Here is a 21,588-nt window from a genome sequence, read left to right as displayed (position 1 = left end):
GTGTGTGTGTGTGTGTGTGTGTGTGTGTGTGTGTGTGTGTGTGTGTGTGTGTGTGTGTGTGTGTGTGTGTGTGTGTGTGTGTGTGTGTGTGTGTGTTCGTCTGTTTGCGGTGTGGTGATGAGGCCCATGTCTCAGCTAAAGGTGGAACGGAGATTTGGTGCGTGGAGTTCAACTCTGAACCTATCTGGGGTCAGAGTTCAATTTTACGCACCAAATCTCCATTTCACTTACATATGTACATACAAAATGTGTGCATATAACATTTTATATTCAATATTGTCATTTTAAAAATAAAAATGTATTCAATAATTTTTTTAGACGGAGCTCCATGGTGACTTGTGCTATTTTTAGAAAATGCAGGCGGGCGACCAATTTCCCCCCTGCGGGCGACTTAGTGCCCGCGGGCACCGCGTTGGCTACCCCTGGTTTAGAATGTGTTAAATGAAAAGTGATGAAAGAGAATATGAGGAGAAAAGGCGTGTTGAGCATATATTGGATGTGAAAGGAGCCAATCCTCTGTTTAAATGCAACAACGGACAGTGGAGACGAGGCGAGCCGGCAGGCGGGGAGGAGCCAGCAGAGGATATATAACAGCACCGGAGGAGAGATCCAACTCTTGGCTTCCCTAACGAGGAGCGGATCACAGCTGTTTGTCTGACTGAACAATATCATGCTTGTGACCAACCCGCGCCTTTTTTAATTAAAGTACCCAATTGAACTTTCACAGAGACTCCATTTAGTCTCCTTTTAAAGCTTCTCTCCTGGACGGCAGAATAACGAACACAGTTTACATAAGTCAAGTATTTACTCCCGGAAAATGTTTATGTATGATGATATATTGTTAACTTAGCTCACTATGGAAACAACGTCGGACATTTACAAACGCGTCCTGTATCCGATCTCAAAATGTGCCATTTGCACAATGTGTCATGTATGCAGCCCTTGTTTTGCACTTGCGTGCACGTCGCGGCACTTTGCGAGCGTCTACCGGCTCGGGCTGCATTTTACACCGAACATATAATATACCGTTCAAAACATCTATTTGCCGCCGAACGCCACCTCAATCAAGTCGACCCAAGTCATACGGTCAGTGGCGGCTGGTGGAAAATATTTTTGGTGGGGCTGGCTGTTGATATAGTGAGTAAAAGAAATTTTTTGGGGAGAAATTACCCCTTAAATTGGGACTGATACCGTCATATACCTTATACCACGGTATGATGTCAGCAAGGTATGACGGTATGAAAAAAATGATACCGCCCATGCCTAGACCGAACCAAGGTTGACAAGGGACCACTGATTTGGTGGAAAATGAATGAGGAATGCTATCCCAAGCTTGCCAGAGCAGCTAAGCGCATCCGCTCCATCCCTTCCAAATCCACGCCATCGGAGCGCATATTTTCCAAAGCCGGCTTCATTGTGAGCAAGACACGGAGCTCACTTCTCCCGGACAACACAGACAAACTCGTGTTCTTGTCTCATAATATGAGAAGACTAAGATCGGAGGGAAACCCTGAAAGTCAGGTAGTGGCCTAGCCTAATATAACACCATAGTTTTGTAGTTTATAGTTTTCGTTCTTCATTCGTTCAACTGAAGTGTTTAAGTTAAGTTTTGCGGTATATTTATAATTTTTGTTTGCATTCCGACCTCAGGAAAAAACAGAAAGTTTTATTTTCATGTTGAGAATACTTCTCTGTAGGCCTGTTTACTTTTGCAGTGATATTTAAATATTTAAGTTGGCTTGAGCCTATATTTATTTATTCGTTTGTTTATATAATTTATATTTATTTTACATGTTTAAAAGAAACGAAAAATATAGTTTAAATTTAGTTTTTTAAAAGAAGACTGTTTTTTGTTTGTTTTATAAAGTTATTGTGTTGGTTTTAAAAGTTCATAAGTTGTGTGATGTTTTTATATGGTGTGTTGTGTTGAAATAAATTAACAAAATGTTAAGACAGTCTCCTTGTTAATTTTTCCAACACATTCAGAATCATAATTTAATTATTTGCCGGTTGCGCGAAAAAGGCGGTTTGTCTCTGCGTGCGCTTTCATTCGCGCCACTGGTCGATCAGTGGTCGACCAGTGGCCTTACCTGACGACCAGTGGTCGACCAGGAACATCTTTGGTCGGGGGCAGCCCTACTAATCATCCTTCCTGTGAATATGAGAGGGGATCAAATAGTGTAATAGATGCTTTGGACAATAAGAAATATAAAGTTAACTGTTGAGTTGTTCAGTTTTTTAGATTGAAAGGGTTTAATAATACAAACAAAAGGAGAGGCACCGTAAAATAGAGATTGGTCTTTCAATAAATTGTGTTGATTTTGTCTTTTGAATTGTTTGTCTAAAGTCAAGTAGCTAGCAGGGTTCCCTCGGGGTATTAAAAAGTCTTAAAAAGTCTTAAATTTGATAATCTGAATTTAAGGCCTTAAAAAGGTCTTAAATATGACCAAAAAAATAAGAAAGGTCTTAGAAGGTCTTAAAAATGATCGGATTTGAAAGGTACTTCTGTGTTGCGATCGCGTCTAAAATGTGTTTTGGAAAATGTCCGGGCTGCAAAGTAACCAGTACAGTAAGAGCCTTTCAATTCCCCCCCAACAATTTGTATTGAAATAAATCAACATGGAACCAGTAATCACTAACTTTGTTTCCCCCGGCCCCTTATCGGAGAACACCCAGCTAGTAACCTAGCAACCAAGCTTCAGCTAGCGGCAGTCAGAAACTCATGTCTCTTCTAATCTACTTACAAATAAATATGGGGAAGTACAAGTTCAACCGTATTTGGTTGGAAAACATCAAATTTAGTGCTTGGTTGAAACCAGTAGAGGGGAACATGTTTGAAGCCCGCTGCACCTTTTGCAAAAGAAATCAGCGTTTGTTTTGCTAATGTAGCGTTAGCTAGTGCAGCGTTAGCTAGTGCAGCAGCTCCCGCAACAACACCGGGGGACCTCCGTGCGACGTTTGGGTCTACGTCAACCATAAAAGCGGAGGTGCTGTAGACGCTAAATACCGTAGTTAAACACCAATCATACAACAGCAATGATGAAAGATTGTAGCCAAGGCAGCAGAGCTCTGAATATAGCTCTTGTTACTCTCACTCACACACAAACACCAACCCAGTCTCATGGCATTTCGTGTTCACCAACACGATTTTTAATCTATTGATTCGTGTTCACCAACACTATTTCCCCCTTTTTTTCGTGTTGCACAGCACGATTTTAAAAGCAATGTATTTCTATTGGTAGTCTCACGGCATTACGTGTTATAGGAAGACCGGAAGCTGTGTGGTTCATGAAAACATGTTCTTACTCAATAGCAAGCCACAATTATTGCTTTTATTTGATCTCACCAGAATGCGTGACTCCACCACGACTCCTTAACACCGCATTGCGTGGTGGAGTCACGACATTTGTTACATTTACGTGTCGGCACCACGCAAACAACGCCAATGTAAAGTGAATGAGGCTTCTTTGTCGTGGTGCACACACGCATTTCTACAACGTCCTGCAGTGAGCTTTTTATTCTATAAAACGTTTTTAAAATCTACTTTATAGCTTGTAGTAACTCACGGGAGGCTTGTTTTATTTTATTTGTATTCATAATAATTTTTATTTTTCGTCAGAATGTATTATGGTGCATTATTTACCAAGTTTGTGTTCTCAAAAAACAGTGCATTCTGTGTAATACAACTGTGATTTTTATTAAATTAGTTATTTTTTAAGGAAGGCCAGAGCTTCAGCTGTGTCAAATAGATTGTTCCTTTTAGTTTACGTTATTTAAAAGACAATTATATTCCTATTTGATCAATAAAGGGGTATTGTAGGCCAATATTAGTCATTTAAAAAATATATAATGATGATAATGATGGTGAAAACCACTCCCCCCACATCACCTCACTTTCATTAATTTCATCTGACAACGGACTACAGTAAGTATCTAAAATCAAGGGGAGTTTATTTCTTTAAAACACGAAATAATATTGCTTTGATTTATTCCACTGTAGCACAGTCTCTATAGCGTTTCATTCCTGGATATTAGGTTGAGTTTTGTAGTGTGTTTAGCTTTTACAATAGGCTACGCGCAACCTACTGTAGCGGCCACGTCCAGCTACCAGCAACTAGCGGCATCCGGCCTTCCGGTCAAAGTTTTTAGCTGGATAGCATTTATAGTTTATACAGCTAAATGACATTAGCTGTCACCGGCACGGTTGGATAGTGGAGGTGCGTGCTCGAAAAATATGTTTAAATGCATGTATTTGCACATGTGTTGTAAAGACAGTGTTCAACACAGAGTTTTAATAGTGGCTAAAGGGCATCGGCGATGGAGTGGAACAAAAATGTGGAACTGGAGTTTTTTCAGAGGATTTGACTGGCCAGTGGGGACCACCCAATGTCCCACTCTGAATCAGAAATACTTAATTGATCTCCGGGGGAAATTGGGATTTGTTACTGTGAAGATTTGCGGTACCTCCTTCTCCTTTTTTCTGTTTGTTTGTCTATCTGTTTGTCTGTCTTCCTAGCTGGGTGTGGTTGACCTACTTTCCGTTTTCCACCAACTCACCTCCGCTCCTGTTTCTCATCATCACTGATTACCACCACTCACCTGCTGCTGCTTAAAACCCCGGTTCGATCATCAGACTTCGCCAGTTCTTCATATACTCACAGTGAAACTCAACATTCCATTCCGTCCTGCCTGCCACGTCCAGCCCAACCTCCGTCTCAGCCCTGATCCACGTTCTCCCCACTCTGTTCAGAGTTTGTTTGTCCCCTGCCTGGTTTTTGTGGACTTATTAAATCTAGTCTTTTTGACACTTCACCTAAGTCTCCGTCCCAGTGTTCTTGCAGATTGTAATGTATGTCATGTAACAAGGTTTTTCGTCAGCGTCCTGTTGCATTTGCTGCAGAAGCAACGAGGATCAATTTTGTTTTGGGTTTGCTCCGCGGGAGAGCTTTAACCTGGGCAGAGGCTTTAAACTCTTAAAGGAGGAGCCCATGCAACTGGGTCGTGCTAGACTTTCTCCGGAGGAGCGTCAGCGCCGGATAGGTGCAGGGCCAATGCCTGTATTGTGGAAAGACTGGGCATATCATTCCCAACTGCCCAGTACGTCCAAACTGGGAGGCTCGTCAGTGAGATTGGGGTTCCTGACGAGTCCACAGCAATCATCTCTACCCCCATCCTTGAGTCGTTTTCTAATTCCCGCCAAGCTCTGTGTTAGTTCTATGACATTGCCTCTCCAGGCTCTCATTGATTCTGGTGCGGAGGATAGCCTTTTGGACCGTGAGTCCAAAGCCTCCAGGAGCAGATGAGCCTAAGGGCTAATAGCTCATCTTCAGTCTGCTGATGTTTGCTATTGCCATTTCTGTGGTGGCAAAGTAAAAAAGAAAAGAGATAAGAAAAAAGACAACAATTAAGGACAAGTGTGTGCTTTTTCAGCGTTTGACCTCGGTCACAGCCTTCTCTCCATTATTTGAGCAAATGCCTTCTTCCTGAGTCACTTCTGTCCTCCATCACAGCGGCTGTTCATATCACTTTTGCGTTGCTTGCGGAGCCTGCACTTGTGCTCGGTTGATGACTGTCCTCCTCCTCATTCACTTGTTCACTTTTGCTGGTAATATTCTCCTCTGTACCTCTCTTCCGAATACCTCCCGTTTTGAGCCACGTTTTTAACATCATTCAGCTTTCTTCTTTCTTTAGCTTGCTTGCAACGTTAGTGGGTAGTAAGGTCGTAATTAACAATGCCAGAAATAAAATTATAAAATGTTTTAGTTTCTAAATCTACAAACAGCAATAGCCTATTAGAACAAATTTAAACCACAGTTTCAATTATCTCAAGCTTATTTTCATTCGTTGTAGTATTTTGATAGTATGATTTATTTTTTTATTAGTTTTATTCAATCAAGTCTCAAACTGATGTCACTTGTCCCTATAGCCTGTTTTAAATTGAAGTTGTCTGAGGTCCTTACCATCAGCTGCTCTTGCAGTAATAATAGTGCACCTTAATGTCCCAAATGTGCACAATGTAGTGACTGCTTTTTGTTTACTTAGTTGTGTTTCCTGTATTTTATATGTCTGTCTTATGTGTAAAGGTTAAAGATGGGGTAGGTACTTTTGAGAAACCGGCTCGAGATACACTTTTATTATATTCCATGGAATGCTCTTAACATCCCGATAGCAATGAATATCTGAAGTGCTTTGACAAAAAATCCTTAAAAAAATTTCATCTGTGGAAGGCTCTGTAAGGAAGTGGCATATTTTTTCCGGTTGTGTATTTTCAAATTCTAGCTCACTCGAGCTGGTTTCTCCAAAATTACCTACCCCACCTTTGAAAAACCAAAAAAATTAAATAAATAAATTCATCTTTTTATTTTATTTTATATATGTCAGATTCCTCCACGTACCACTAGCAGGAGCTGGCGTACCACCAGTGGTACGGAAGGATTATTGAATGGGATCAGCACTGTCTCGCTAACTGCCTGTGTTCTGCCAGACCTTCAACTTCTGTTTCCCCAAATCCTGTTGTCTGCTCTGATGCATCTGTAGATTTGACTGGTGTTCCTGCTACTTACCACGACCTGCGTCGGGTCTTCAGCAAAGAGAGGGCTCTCTCTCTTCCTCCCCACAAACCCTACGACTGCCCAATTGATCTGCTCCCTGGAGCTCCTCTACCCTCCAACCGCCTCTACAATCTGTCCCGTCCTGAGAAGGAGGCTACGGAGCTTTATATCACGGACTCTGTGGCTGCTGGTATTATTCGTCCCTCCTCCTTTCCTGTGGGTGCCGGGTTCTTCTTTGTAGGCAAGAAGGATAAGTCACTACGACCTTGCATAGACTTTCGGGGGTTAAACAATATCACGGTCAAGAACAAGTACCCATTACCCCTTCTCACCTCAGCTTTTGAACCTCTCCAAGAGGCAACCCTGTTCACCAAGCTTGACCTTCGAAACGCCTATCATCTGATCCACATCCGCCAGGGGAATGAATGGAAGACAGCGTTTAACACTCCATTGGGCCATTTTGAATATCTGGTCATGTCTTTTGGTCTCACTAACGCCCCAGCAGTTTTCCAGGCTATGGTCAATGATGTCTTGCGCGACTCCCTTAACCGCTTTGTCTTTGTCTACATAGACGACATCCTGATTTTCTCCAGGAATCAGGAGGAACACGAGAACCATGTCCGCATGGTCCTACAGAGACTGCTGGAGAACAAGCTCTATGTTAAGGCGGAGAAGTGTGAGTTCCACCAGAACCGTATCAGCTTCCTGGGCTATATCATCAGCCAGGGCAAGGTGGAGGCAGACCCTGGAAAGATCAAGGCAGTGGTGGAGTGGCCAGTCCCAACTACAAGGAGGGAGCTCCAGAGGTTTCTGGGATTTGCCAACTTTTACCGTCGCTTCATCCGGAACTTCAGTAAGGTAGCTGCACCTCTCTCCATATTCACCTCCATCAAGATCACGTTCTGTTGGACTCCAGAGGCTAGCAGGGCTTTCATCAAACTCAAGTCCTTGTTCACCTCAGCTCCCATCATTTTTCAGCCAGACACAGAGAAGCAGTTTATTGTGGAGGTGGACGCGTCTGACACTGGAGTAGGAGCAGTTTTGTCTCAGACGGCTGGTCCTGATAACATCCTCCATCCCTGTGCTTTTTTTTCACGTCACCTCTCTCCTGCGGAGCGCAATTATGATGTTGGTAACAGGGAGCTTCTGGCTGTTAAGTTGGCACTAGAGGAGGGGAAACACTGGCTCGAAGGCAGCAAGCAGCCTTTCCTGGTCTGGACGGACCACAAAAATCTCTCCTACATCCAGTCTGCGAAGCGACTGAACTCCCGACAGGCCAGGTGGGCTCTGTTCTTCTGTCGCTTCGACTTTTGCCTCACCTTCCGCCCTGGCTCCAGGAATGCCAGATGCTCTGTCTAGGCTATGCTCTCCTGACTCTCCCGAGCCTCCAGATGCTTCAATCCTTCCCAAGAGTTGTGTAGTAGGCGCCCTCTCTTGGGAGATTAATAACACCATCCTCGAGACATTGACAGAGCAACCAGACCCAGGCAATGGTCCTCCGAACCGTCGGTTTGTTCCTTATGCTGCCCGCTTCAAGGTTCTACAGTGGGTCCAGAATTCCCGGTTCTCAATCCATCCCGGAGTAAACCGCACTCTTTCTTTCCTGAAGAGACATTTCTGGTGGCCAACGATCAACAGGGACACTCTGGAGTACGTTTCTGCCTGTCCCACGTGTGCTAGGAGTAAGTCCTCCCACCAGTCTCCTGCAGGGTTGCTCCAGCCCCTACCTATCCCTAGTCATCCCTGGTCACACATCGCACTGGATTTTGTTAGCGGCCTGCCCCCTTCCCAGGGCAACACCACAATCCTCACTCTAGTAGACCGGTTTTCCAAGTCGGCTCACTTCGTTGCTCTTCCAAAACTCCCTTCAGCCCTGGAGACCTCCCAACTCCTCACAGAACATGTTTTCCGGTTACATGGTATCCCTTCCGACATTGTCTCAGACCGTGGTCCCCAGTTCACCTCTCGAGTTTGGAAGGAGTTTTGTCAATCCCTGTGAGCCTCAGTCAGCCTGACCTCTGGATATCACACCCAATCAAACAGAACGAACAAATCAGGACCTGGAGTCAGCTCTCCGCTGCATCACCGACCAAAACCCCTCTACTTGGAGCTCTCATCTCTCATGGGTTGAGTACTCCCACAACGCACTCACCTGCTCCGCTACTGGTCTCTCCCCCTTTGAGGCTTCATTAGGGTACCAGCCGCCCCGGTTCCCCGAAGAGGAGCTAGACTTAGCAGTTCCCTCAGTCCAGCAGCATGTGCGTCGCTGTCAGAAGATCTGGAGAGATACACGATCTGCTCTTCTCCAGACTTCTGCACGGAACCAGCGATCAGCCAACCGTCACAGAAAGGCAGCTCCTCCATACGTCCCAGGCCAGTCAGTCTGGTTGTCCTCCTGCAACATTCCTCTCATCTCTGAGTCCAAGAAGCTTTCCCCACGCTTCATTGGTCCTTTTCCCGTCCTAAGGATCATTAACCCTTCCGCAGTCCGGTTGAAGCTTCCCAGAGCTCTGAGAATTCACCCCACTTTCCACGTGTCTCAGATTAAGTCGGTTCACACCAGTGAATTGAGCCCTCCGGCCTTACCCCCCCCTCCCGCCCGTATTATCGACAATCACCCTGCCTATACGGTGCACCGTCTTTTGGACGTCAGACGTCGGGCAGGGGTTTCCAGTATCTGGTGGACTGGGAGGGTTATGGCCTCGAGGAGCGATGCTGGGTTCCTCGTTCCCGTGTCCTGGACCCAATCATTTTGAGGGCCTTTCACAGGGCTCATCCAAACAAGCCTAGTGGTCGCCAGGTGGCTCCCATTGAGGGGGGGGTACTGTGAGGAATTGCGATACCCCCTTCTCCTTTTTTCTGTTTATTTGTCTATCTGTTTGTCTGTCTTCCTGGCTGGGCGTGGTTGACCTACTTTCCGTTTTCCACCAACTCACCTCCGCTACTGTTTCTCATCATCACTGATTGCCACCACTCACCTGCTGCTGCTTAAAACCCCGGTTCGATCATCAGACTTTGCTAGTTTTTCGTATACTCACAGTGAAACTCCACATTCCATTCCGTCCTGCCTGCCACGCCCAGCCCATACTCCGTCTCAGCCCTGCTCCACGTTCTCCCCACTCTGTTCAGAGTTTGCTTTGTCCCCTGCCTGGTTTTTGTGGACTTATTATATCCAGTCTTTTTGACACTTCACCTAAGCCCAGTGTTCTTGCATAGCGGGTTCTAGTTTTGTGTCTCTTTACGAGGAGCCTAACAGTTACATTTTAGAATTTAAATATATAGTAGAAGATATAAGAATAACAAGTATGTAAAAATATGTGCATAATATAACAATATGCACAGTATAAATGCATAATGTATGCCAGAGTATTGCTCAGATTAATTATTATTGCATATAGAGTATTGCACAGATGTTACTGTTATTCTAAATAATCCTAATCATGTTTTTATTTTTCCTGTTTTACACTTAAAATCTCCAACACACACATATCCACTCTCTCTCTCACTGTCTCTCTTTCTATCACTCTGTCTTTTAATCGCTCTCCTGTCTTTCTCTCACTCTTCATTTTGTGTATTGTTTGTATTATTTGTATGCCGTGTCCCTCAACCCTGAAGTGAGGGTCTTTGAGGATCCCAAGGAGGCCACGATGCACATGGCTGCATTGATTAGCGAGGCTCATCTCCATGAGGCCAGGGTGAGGCTTTTCATGATAAGCAAATACCCAAGTCTGTAATATAATCATTGCTATTGCTTTTTATTGATGTAATGTAAAGGGTCAGTTAGACCTTTTTATGCAACCGTTAAATAATTGCTCAAATATAAGTGCTGTTGTCTTACGTTGTATTACAACTTTGTTGTTGATCTCAACCTCTGAAAAAATATAGGCTGCCATGGCCACTGAAACTCCTGCCATCCCTCCGAAAAAGAAAAGAAAAAGCAGGAAGAGACCTCTTTCTAATCCAGTGGTCACACGCAGACGTGAGAGACAACGGGAAACACAACGCTCCGCATCAGATTTGTTTTTTACTATATCATGATTTCTAAGACTAAGAATAAAGATAATTCATAACAAATTTATTTTGGTGTACACAGTATGAAATTATGTAATTTGAAGATACCTCTGGACAAATCTGTTGCAATGTTTAAAACATTTTCAAATTAAATCAAGATATTTTAAGAGCCTGTGACTGATAATCCTTGCTTGTGTTGTATTTTTTTAAATGTGTACCTCGATTTGGATAAAGGTATGCCAAATGTAAATTGTCATTGTGATGTTGTGGTAATATGTTCTTAGTTTCATTACCTGCAGTCTTTACAGAGCATTTTCATATTACAATTAATTGGGGTAATTTTTGATATATTGAAGGGTTAAGCAAAAATGACGATCTCTGCAGCTTCACAAGCCAGAAGAGACGATCCTGTGCAGGAGGAAGGCCTTCAGCTAGAACATCAAGAGTTTGGTAGTCTTGGTGAGTATATTGATTATAACAGCAGTTGACTGGCACTACAGTTTTTCCCAATGTTTCCATTTTTATACTCATCTAGTTAATCATAATAAAGTATTGAATATTGACTGTTTCATGGCAAGTGAATGCATATTTGGCATAAGTATCACTTGCTAATATTGCTTTGGATGCATGATTCATAGCATGTTGCTATTATTAATCGGTATATATTTTTCCAACTCAAAAGTGGTTCAGTATACTACCTTAATATCCATCATACCAGTTTTAGGGTGGTGGCTTAACAGCTGTTTTATTTTTTAGAAAAATATCTCCAAGAGTTAAGGGACACCCTAACTGCAGTCCAGGTTCCGGAGGCAACAGACGGAACGGTTTCTGCCTGGGCCCAAAGGCAGCTTCTCACAGATGTGAGAATGAAAACGGCTAGGCCAATGCTTTTTAATGCAAATCTCTCAGCTGAGAGAATAGCCATTCAGAAGTGCCACAGATGCTGTGCAGAAGAAGCGGCTATTAGGTGCCTGGACTGTGTTCCACTGGACATGGAGTTCCTCTGTGCAACCTGTGACATTGAGGCCCACGAGAGGAATATCTTCCATGACAGAGAGGCTGTGTTCAATGGATTTCTGGAGCCCATTCCCCCTACTACTGCTGTGGTGGTGGAGGAAAATGGCCAGCCTCAGTTTTGTGAACAAAGTATGTAAAGATCAACATTACATTACAATGTCCCATTATAGTGTAGTTCCCATAATTAAGTGCGAATGGGAAGTGTACATAGCTGATTGAAAAAAGTATGATTATGGTTTTGACTAGGGCTGCAAGATATGTGGAAATTATGCAACATTTGATTGAATATCTTGATAATCTGGAGAATTAAGGAAAAACTGTAAATACCCCCTTCCTAACTTATTTTCTATATTGCAGTATGTCAACTGCCTGTTCCTACTCCAAGGTCAATCTGTGAATGCTCTGATGAAGTCACAGATACTCCTTGGAAGCATATTTCTGTGGTCACCATCAACGGTAAGTTGTTCTGAAAGCCCTTCTTTTTTGTACAAGTAGTATTGTACAGCAGAGTTTTACCACTTTGTGCAATGCAAAGATTTTTATCACCTGGTCATTTTCAGACAACACCCAAATGCCATGTCAAATAGCTAATACATCATATATGCACATCTATGTATAAAATCCAATATTTTAAGGCAAAACTCACAGTTTAATTACCGAAATACCTTTACTTTGTCCATTTGTTCACAGGACGATAAAATGTCTGCTTGCCTCGGAAATCCTGTCCATCCTGCTCTGCAGAATGGACTCCTGAGGTTAAAGACCTGCTTTTGTATCGGTACTGGCCAGCTAGCACCAGCTGCCAGACGCTTTACAAATATGATGTGTTCACCTCATTCGAGCACATGAAGGTGACAGCACCAGCCATGTCCAGACAGGCCTTTCTGAAAATGTTGGAGCACAGATCTGTTCAAGCTGGATGGGTAAATCTGCCTGAATCACACGGAAACATACAAAAACAATATCATATTATTGTATACCACATCATAAATTGTTGGCATTGCTTTCAAAACAATTTCTAATCCACTTTTTTAAAATCAATATACAGACAGGTAGTATCTGTGCTGATACATTTCAGCGAAGCTTCTTCGAGTTTTGCTTCTGTCAGTAGAAACAAGAGGATATGTGCCAGGTCCATCACTTTGTTTGTCCAGCATGTTCTCCAGACATGTTGGCTGTCTGCTGTGATGGAAACTGCAAGCATTACCGGTTTTCCAAGTCAAAAGGGTAGGTATAGGTATTAATGAAAATGATAAAGAACACACCGCTAATACAAATAGTAGCCCTTGGGGTTGTGTTTGAGTAGCAATAACAGACATTAAAACAAATCATAGTAATGTAGTGCTTTGTGATTTTTATTATTGAATTGTATGTTAACTTATCATGGATAGGACTGAGGAGTCGCCAATCTATGAGGGCTTGTTCCTGGCCAAGGACGAGGAAGTCGCAACTTTTGTTGACCTTGTCAGAGCTAACATGAAAAGTGTACGTTTTTTTTCTCATTATGATAGTTGCAGTTACAGCTGTGGTGTTCTTTTTTATATATGTCAAAACTTGTGTGTAATAAACTGACTTTATAGGGAAATGACAGTGCCGTCTGTGGTACTGCCAAATTCACCGCTGGCAGAGAGATGTCAAAAAAGTCTGGTGCCCAGTTAGACGAGGAGGGCATTCAAGTGGCAGTTTACAGGTATGTATTTGTAAGTGTGTCTGTGTGTGTATATGTGTTTGGTTCTTGAGTCTGGTCTCATTATTTCAGTTTTAATAGCAATCCAAGTCTAAGCCTTTGTAAGAATTGGAAGCATTAAACACTTTTGATTGTGGAGCGGAATTGATCCATCATTTGTAGCATCCAAGTGATATTTGTTGTTATAGCCACCTAGATGACAGAGATGAGTGCTTAAGCCAGGCCTTGCTGTGTCAGTTTATTATTAACAACTAGATTTTCTTCTGATTAATCAGACATGGGTTTCTCTTACGAGGACTGAACCAATTCCGTGGAGAAATATATTGCGTACCCAATGTTTCTCCAAAAAGAGATGTCCAAGAAGGCAAATGTTGACTTCTTCTGTATGGATGTAACATGCAGGTAATCCTCACTGTCATATTGCACATCCACAACCATGTTTAAAATGGCCTATGCCTCAGCAGTCATTTTAGATGATATTGATATTGTTGTCATGTCAATTAAAAGTTTATCTTTGTAACACTCAATCACAAAATGCTGCTCCTGCTTCTTAGGTACTGGCTATACCTTAACAAAATAGCCGAGGGAATACCAGAGCTTCTGCCGTTGACAGAAATGAGGCCATTTCTTAGCGTGATGCATGCTAAAGTCCATACAGCAAAATGCGAGGTACATAACGTCTTTAATGCAAAGGCCTTTTAAATGTTGTGCATGGCATGCCTTATTGGGTATCAAAAACTTCTAAAGAAATGCTACATAACACTACTTGCACTGTGTTGCAGGTGAGATGGGGTGGCAGAAGTCAGGACGGAGCAGGAAACACAGTGGGAGAGGAAGTAGAGCAGGTATGTTATTAATGGCATCATTGTAACTGTATGGATACAAGAAGTCTTAACAGAAAGCAGTACAAATATGTATGTGTCATCTCAGTGACAAGCCTGTTAATTAGTTTAAAGCATATCCTTTATGTCTGAGTTCAAATGAAAGATAGGCAGCTCATATGTTCAGCAACACTAAATGCATGCATATTGTAGGAAGTCAGTACACAAGTTTTCTCTTGAACCATCCAGTTCAAGATCTATGATGTGTAGGTAATATTGTTATGTGATGGTGACTGAACATTAATTGTAACATTCATTATAGGTAAACAGCTTTCTCTCTAGGGCAGCTCTGGTCACAAAATACATGACAAAAGCAGGTTGGCATTAACACTACACACTGTGATAAGGCAGCCCTGATAAGTATTTTACAGAGAGTTTCCTCCTTAAAAACATTATTGGTGTATTACTTTACTGTAATGACCAGTTCAACGATTCGGTTTAGTCATGTCTATCAGATTTCTCACTCAGTATTGCCTTTTTGATGTGAATAATTACTTTTTTGTTTGTGGATATATTTTTGTCTTTTTTAGGAAGAGTGAACATGCTCACTCAACAGGCCATGGGTTGGAACAGAAGGAAGAGGGACAACCTTCATCAAGTTTTAGCCCACAGATATGTCAAAGTAAGGGCAAATTACAATTGTCTTCTCATCTGACATTACATATTTATGAAGGATGTCTGCAATGTAACCTCATGGCTATATACATTATGTTCTCCCTTATCCACACTTCCTCTTGCAAGTCAGATGGTGTCATGGAATGTTTCAACTGTTCTTCTGAAGGTCTTTGTGGCAGCGGGGTGTGGTGTGGGCGCTGGCTGCTGGAGTGAAGGGAGTGGCTCGGCCGGAGGCCGGACAGCTGATCGGAATCAGGTAATCAGTGCCGGAATAAAAGCATGTTGTAACCTGGTTCTGGTCTGTTTTCGCAGTAGGCGGGATCCTGGAAGGTCGCCAAAGGACCTGTGAAGGTTCCCACCCGGGCAACGTTTGAGACCCGCGTATATTTTTGGAGTTAATAAACGCCTGTGTTCAACCAACCTGCTCTTTCCGTCCCTATTTGAACCCTGTGTGAGCGGAGAGGCTCACAGTCTTGTACTGAAAACTGGTGTCCTTTGCATTATGGTGTTGCATGGCACTTTTGCTCTGACATTTTCTTTTTTTGGTAAAGATCACAGAGAGGGCAAAGGTGGAAGCTGCCAGCTTCAGCGACTTCAAAAAGGAGAACAACCTTGATCAGGAGACCATACAGCATTGGGTGTATGATGTCAAGCAATGGGCGGTCACAGGTAAGACATACCAAAGGTTTTCCATATATACATTACATTACATAACATTACATTGCATTTAGCTGACGCTTTTATCCAAAGCGACTTACAATAAGTGCCTTCGACCAGGAAGATACAACATTGAAGAAAACAGAATCATATAAGTACATCAGGTTTCATAGAGCCAAACATTTCAAGTGCTACTCAACTGGCTTTAGATAAGCCAGCCCTTTATTAGTATATAAGTGCTTTGTTAATAATTCAATCGCTCGAAGTGAAGTCTAAAGAGATTAGTTTTCAGTCTGCGCCGGAAGATGTGTAAGCTTTCTGCTGTCCTGATTTCAATGGGGGGCTCATTCCACCATTTTGGAGCCAGGATAGCAAACCCACAAGTTTTTGCTGATGGGAACTTGGGTCCCCCTCGCAGTGCGGGTGCAGCGAGCTGTTTGGCTGATGCAGAGCGGAGTGCACGTGCTGGGGTGTACGGTTTAACCATGTCCTGGATGTAGGAAGGGCCAGATCCATTCGCAGCATGGTACGCAAGTACCAGTGTCTTGAAGTGGATTCTAGCAGTTACTGGAAGCCAGTGAAGGGAGCGGAGGAGCGGTGTGGTGTGGGAGAATTTTGGAAGGTTGAAGACCAGACGAGCCGCTGCATTCTGGATGAGCTGCAGAGGTCGGATGGCACATGCAGGTAGACCAGCCAGGAGGGAGTTGCAGTAGTCTAGGCGTGAGATGACGAGAGCCTGGACCAGAACCTGCGCTGTTTTCTGGGTCAGCTGGGGACGTATCCTCCTGACGTTGTAAAGCGTGTATCTGCAGCAGCGGGTTGTAGCAGCAATGTTTGCAGTGAAGGACAGTTTGTTATCTAGGATCACACCCAGATTCCTTGCAGTCTGAGTCGGGGAAACAACAGAGGTGCCGATGTTGATTGTTAGGTCAAGAGTGGGACAATCTTTTCCCGGAAGGAAAAGCAGTTCAGTCTTGTCATGGTTGAGCTTGAGGTGATGAGCAGAAATCCACTGAGAGATGTCTGCTAGGCAAGCAGAGATGCGTGCGACGACCTGGGTCTCTGAGCGGGGAAAGGACAGAATTAGTTGGGTGTCGTCAGCGTAGCAGTGGTATGAAAAACCATGCGGGCTAATGACAGACCCGAGTGAGTTTGTGTACAAGGAGAAGAGGAGGGGACCAAGAACAGAGCCCTGAGGGACCCCTGTAGTTAATTGACAAGGGTCATACTCGGACCCTCTCCAAGTAACCCTGTAGGTGCGGTCTTTGAGGTATGAGGTGAGGAGGGAAAGTGCAGTGCCTGAAACTCCAAGTTCTTGGAGAGTGCGAAGGAGGATCTGATGGTTCACCGTGTCGAATGCAGCAGACACGTCCAGAAGGATGATGACAGAGGAGAGGGAGGCTGCTTTAGCAGTGTGCAGTTCCTCAGAGACAGCAAGGAGAGCAGTTTCTGTTGAGTGACCTGCCTTGAAACCAGACTGGTGCGGATCCAGAAGGTTGTTCTGATGGAGATAACAGGAGAGTTGTTTAAAGACAGCACGTTCAAGTGTTTTAGACAGGAACGGGAGGAGAGAGACAGGCCTGTAGTTTATAACATCAGACGGGTTGAGAGTGGTTTTCTTTAGGAGAGGGTTTACTCTTGCCTCCTTGAGAGTGTTTGGAAAGTGACCAGAAGTTAGAGAAGTGTTGAAGCCAACTCCTCGTCAATATATATATGTTGAAATGGGTGAGAAACGGTAGAATATCAGGAGCGATAGTCTGAAGGAGGTTTGAGGGGATAGGGTCCAGAGGACAGGTGGTAGGACGGGCAGAGGTAATGAGGGTAAGAACCTCACTTGGAGAGAGAGGGGAGAAGGAGGTCAGTGTGTGGGTGAACGGTGGGTCTGGTGACCCAGCGGTGAGTAAAGGTGAGTCAGAAAAAGAAGAGCGAATATCATCAACCTTTTTTTCAAAGTGGTTAACAAAGTCGCTTGACAGAAGGGAGGAGGGGGGAGGGGCTTTGGGGGGGTCCAAGAGGGTGGAGAAGATAGAAAATAGTTTTTGGGGATTGAAATAGGAAGATTGGATCTTATCTTGAATATACATCTGTTAATTACTGTAAGTTTAGACACACAATATAAGTTGGCTATATGTTGAAACTGAGACTGTCACTGATTGTATCTCTTCTCCAATTGTTTTTTTGCAACTATTTAGAGAGAGTCTACGCCCCAGGGTGTACTGAAGGACTGAGGGTGGATATTGAGAACATCACCGTCAGTCTTTTGCGCAGGAAGCAAGATCTGTATCGTCAGCATGGCTTGTTGTCAAACGTAGTTATTGAAATTACACTTCAAAAACAACAAAAACATTCTGGCACCATGACACAGTTTTGTTTCCGTTTCATTTGTAGACAGCAACCAGGCAAGGCAAAGAAAGAGGAAGAGAATGAGAGAGCTGAAGAAGAAGCTTCGCAAAAAGGTTGTGCAATACAACTCAGGAGTGCAGGAAGAACATATTGACGAGGAGTTGGCTTGCAGACTGACAGAGGGCTACATCCTACCATGGGAGAGGCATGCAAATGGTAGGATAATTGCTAGTTTGGCTTGTTGTTTTTTTAGTCTATACCAAAATATGACAGTTTATCGTGGGGCAGAAAAAGCAATGGTGATACCTGCAAATATATAATATTTGTTATTAGTTTTACATTATAGAGAACCAATGCTATCGCTACAAAGATTCGTGTCTCAGAAATGAAAATCATTCTGTAATAATATCATTTATGAATAAATATTCCTTGTCCACTACTCCATTCCTTTCCTCAACCTAAAGGCAACACCTTCAGGTTGAAGAGGTCTGTCTTTGACCAGGTAATGCTGGTCAGACGTTTGGAGGAGGAGCAGAGCATCCTGGTGAAAGAGATGTCGCAGCACATCATGTTCCTTCTGAAGGAAGTGCAAGAAGTGGAAGCACTCAGAGGACAGACTTTGGAGGGCATCAAAACCAGCAGTATGTCTGAGATCTTAAAATTTGAATATTTTCATCCACTCTTCAACACATTACATGTCTTACATAAGTAGAACCAGTGGCGGTTCTACGGGGTGGCAGCTGCCACCTCAGAAAAATGCCTTGCCACTCCAGCTGCCACCCCATTTGGCAGCTTTGTTTTGAAAGAAAAGTTGTGGCTCATCGGACATTTATGAGAGAAAATCTTTAATGTCCGAGTGCAAGTGAATGCAGCACAAGACGCGAACCTTGTAACACCTCCCCCCCCCTGGCGCGAGCTTGGAAATCTGATTGGCGGCGATTTCATTTGAACGGGAGGACAGCGCAAAACGAGAAGCATTTCGGATACAAGTAGACAGAAGGAATGAGGTATTTGCGGTCGGGGTATGGCTGGGGTAGGCTACAGCCATACCAATAAATGGCTTAGCCCCACCATGAACAATGATATTAAAGTAAGCAAAATAAAGTCTGCCAACTCGCGGAGTAATATGCACAGACAGCAGTTAGTAAGATTGATTTCAGTAGCCACTTGTCTGGAAATACCGAAGACTAGAAACGGTTTTGAACACTTTTGTCAAGTAGTGATCGTCTTCTCAATAGAACATCTTTGATAATATCTTCTGGCCAATCAGAATCACGATAACGGCGTGGTGTTGTTGCAGGAAGTCCCGACGGAGAATACTTTTGCTGTAGTACATCTCTATATACATCGGTACAACTATAAGACCCCAAGGTTTGATGATTGATAGGTGTGTGGGCTGTCTTTCATTTTGACACACAGAACAATGGGGGCTATCCACCCTTATCCACAATGTAAAGTAATTCACACAGCCTCTTCCCTCTCCTCTCTGTGAGGAGCAGCAGGTTCAGCTTTCAGAACAAAGTAACAAAAAACTAAAATGGCATTCATTTTTTTAAATACGTTGTGTAGTAATATATATTTATTTATTTTTCTTCTCAACAGAGCACCAGAATGTGTATTTGATGTTAGTATTTCAAAAAATCTCCTGGGGAAGAATCCCCCCAGACCCCCCTACAGGGGTTGGGTTTTCAACTCTTTCACCTGTGGGGAAATTGCAGGATTGGCTCCAGGTCACCCTTTTTATTTACTACAAGAGAAATGTGCCTTTTTATTTCATACAGTTCAATTTGGATTGAGACAGGGAAATAATCTAAACCTCACGCGTGGCGTTTCACTGTCAAGGGGAGCGTGTATGTAATTACATTGCAAATACTGACTTGAGCCCCACCACTGTATGGGTTAGCCCTACCATAGATTACCCAACACAAAGACTTTGGCGCCGCAACTGTTTGCGATCTACTATGACAGAGAAGAGCCTGTCAAGTTTGACGGTACTCAGCATTGAATCAAAACGCACCATAGCTTTAAATCTTAATAAGTTTATGTGGCGTTTTGTTGCTAATCAAGATGGTAATCGCCACATTCAGCTGTTATAGACATGCCAACTTGATGCTCTGCTCACGGATGAGTCGATGAGAATAATAAACTATTTAAGAAGATGACCTTACATGTGTAAATATATGTTTTTTCTTTGTGGGGGTCCCAAAAAACAGTCTAAAGTCCTGAGAAAGTCAAATAAGACGGTGTGTAAAACTTCACTGCCCAGCCAAACAAAAGTAACCACTTTGATTTAACTAGGCCAGGTAAGGTAAGGGCTTTCCACTGGATCATAACTGCAGCGATGTATGTTTTAGCTGAATACACGTTTTTTTTTAACCCTAACTGATGCAGTTAGTCACTTCTTTAATGTTTGTTCTTTCTGATGTAAAGTCAAGGTTGTAACTGTTTGCAATGAAGTTGTGGGGTGCTGAACTGTTCCTTTGATCCTTTTGAATTATGATAGTAATTACTGGTCTTTAAAATTTGAAGGAGGGTGAGCAAGCATCTTGAGGAACATTCATCATTAACTCTCCAAAAAATATAGTTTATTTAATAATAACACTGAATATGTGAATCATAACAGTGATTGACAGCTGATATGAATAATATGATTATTAATATTATCATATTGATACAGACACACATCGATGAGACAGTTAATTAATGTACTTATTGCAGCAGTCTGCATATTTGGTACCCCTGCTGGTCTAAGAGTTAAACCAACTCATTCAGTTAAAATTAATTAAATTACGTGTGCCACCTTATATATTTATATTTAAGGCTTTACTGATGTGCCACAATAATGTCACCTAATGTTATTGAGTTAAAATATCAATATTGTGGCTTTCGAAGTTAACATTGATTAATATGACTGCGATTAAATCAGCATATACTTCTGCCAGGGGATGCCACCCCTGAAATTCTCCTGCCACCCTCTTGCCACCCCATGAATATTTGTCTAGATCCGCCCCTGAGTAGAACACATCTGTCACTGTGTCAGGCCGAAGTGAAATAGTAAATTACTGAAACTATTCTTTATCAAGATCATAATCGATTATTTTCTGTCTATTGACTAATTGTTAAGCACTATATAAACATTAATCAACATGTCCCATTTGGCACCCAATATATAGTAACATCCTTCAGTTTAAGATGGATTTACCTATTTTGTAGTGTTTTTACATATGCAGCATTGTACAATGCAAAGAGATTTGCAATTGTCATGGTTTGTTTACATTGAGCCCTTTTGCTGTGTGATGCAAAAGTCTGTCTACAGATTTCGGTGACCTGACAGAGGATGCTGCACATGGGCTCAAGAGTGTCCTCAGTCGGAGGTGGCACTTCCTCAAAAGCCAACACAAACAGGCTGTACATACGTACAGCGGTGTAGCCGCTTTGGAATGCCATGATCTTCAATTACAGCAGGACATTGAGGAGTCGGATGACAATGGCTACACTACCCCTGAGTCTGAGGAAGAAGACCTGTAAAGGTTTCTGCCAAGCAACACAGAGGCACTGGAGAGCTCTTTCAAAAGCGACGTGTCACGTCCACACGCTGGCGCACGCCATAATAATGACAAAACACATTTAAAACACACTAAAAGCCATACAAAATAAAGACATTATAAAACTCTATATATGAGAACAATATGAAACTATGCACTTGTTTCGCCCGACTGAGTTCATAGTAATGTGAAAATGTGTTTATATTTTGTACTTCCGTTTATTTAAAGCGCTTTGACTTGCTGATGTGTATGAAAATAAATTGCCTTGCCTTTATATTAAA

General features: G+C 42.9%; 1 protein-coding gene across 2 annotated transcripts; it reads left to right on the top strand.

Annotated features, from left to right (window-relative positions):
• The first annotated feature begins 8 nt into the window (after positions 1–8).
• LOC307035283 (uncharacterized protein) lies at positions 9–21,588 on the top strand. Of its 2 annotated transcripts, XM_079674405.1 has the most exons (20): positions 9–3,925; positions 10,167–10,246; positions 10,437–10,530; positions 10,919–11,021; positions 11,319–11,708; positions 11,937–12,035; positions 12,270–12,806; positions 12,971–13,064; positions 13,160–13,269; positions 13,542–13,668; positions 13,821–13,935; positions 14,049–14,111; positions 14,410–14,464; positions 14,678–14,769; positions 14,929–15,018; positions 15,314–15,431; positions 17,612–17,704; positions 17,808–17,978; positions 18,227–18,403; positions 21,079–21,588. In XM_079674405.1, exons 10-20 carry the CDS (start codon positions 13,601–13,603, stop codon positions 21,288–21,290), a joined length of 1,254 nt encoding a protein of 417 aa, XP_079530531.1. In that variant the 5' UTR covers positions 9–3,925; positions 10,167–10,246; positions 10,437–10,530; positions 10,919–11,021; positions 11,319–11,708; positions 11,937–12,035; positions 12,270–12,806; positions 12,971–13,064; positions 13,160–13,269; positions 13,542–13,600; the 3' UTR covers positions 21,291–21,588. The 2 variants fall into 2 exon arrangements, with proteins under 2 accessions (XP_079530531.1, XP_079530532.1); XM_079674406.1 differs by lacking the exon at positions 9–3,925 and having other exon boundaries at positions 9,361–10,246; positions 21,068–21,222.

The sequence above is a fragment of the Notothenia rossii genome, assembly GCF_949606895.1.
Source record: "Notothenia rossii genome assembly, chromosome: 1".
Classification (NCBI taxonomy): domain Eukaryota; kingdom Metazoa; phylum Chordata; class Actinopteri; order Perciformes; family Nototheniidae; genus Notothenia; species Notothenia rossii.
Note: the sequence above shows the minus strand (reverse complement) of the source record. Positions and strands in the feature narration are given on the sequence as shown.

What these genes read in the sequence shown, in the direction of transcription:
- LOC307035283 (XM_079674405.1), top strand. Translation starts at nt 13,601, where the DNA reads ATGTTTCTCCAAAAAGAGATGTCCAAGAAGGCAAATGTTGACTTCTTC. An exon ending in TGTATGGATGTAACATGCAG is followed by an intron (nt 13,669 to 13,820) that starts GTAATCCTCACT and finishes CCTGCTTCTTAG; the next exon opens with GTACTGGCTATACCTTAACA. An exon ending in GGACAGCTGATCGGAATCAG is followed by an intron (nt 15,019 to 15,313) that starts GTAATCAGTGCC and finishes TTTTTGGTAAAG; the next exon opens with ATCACAGAGAGGGCAAAGGT.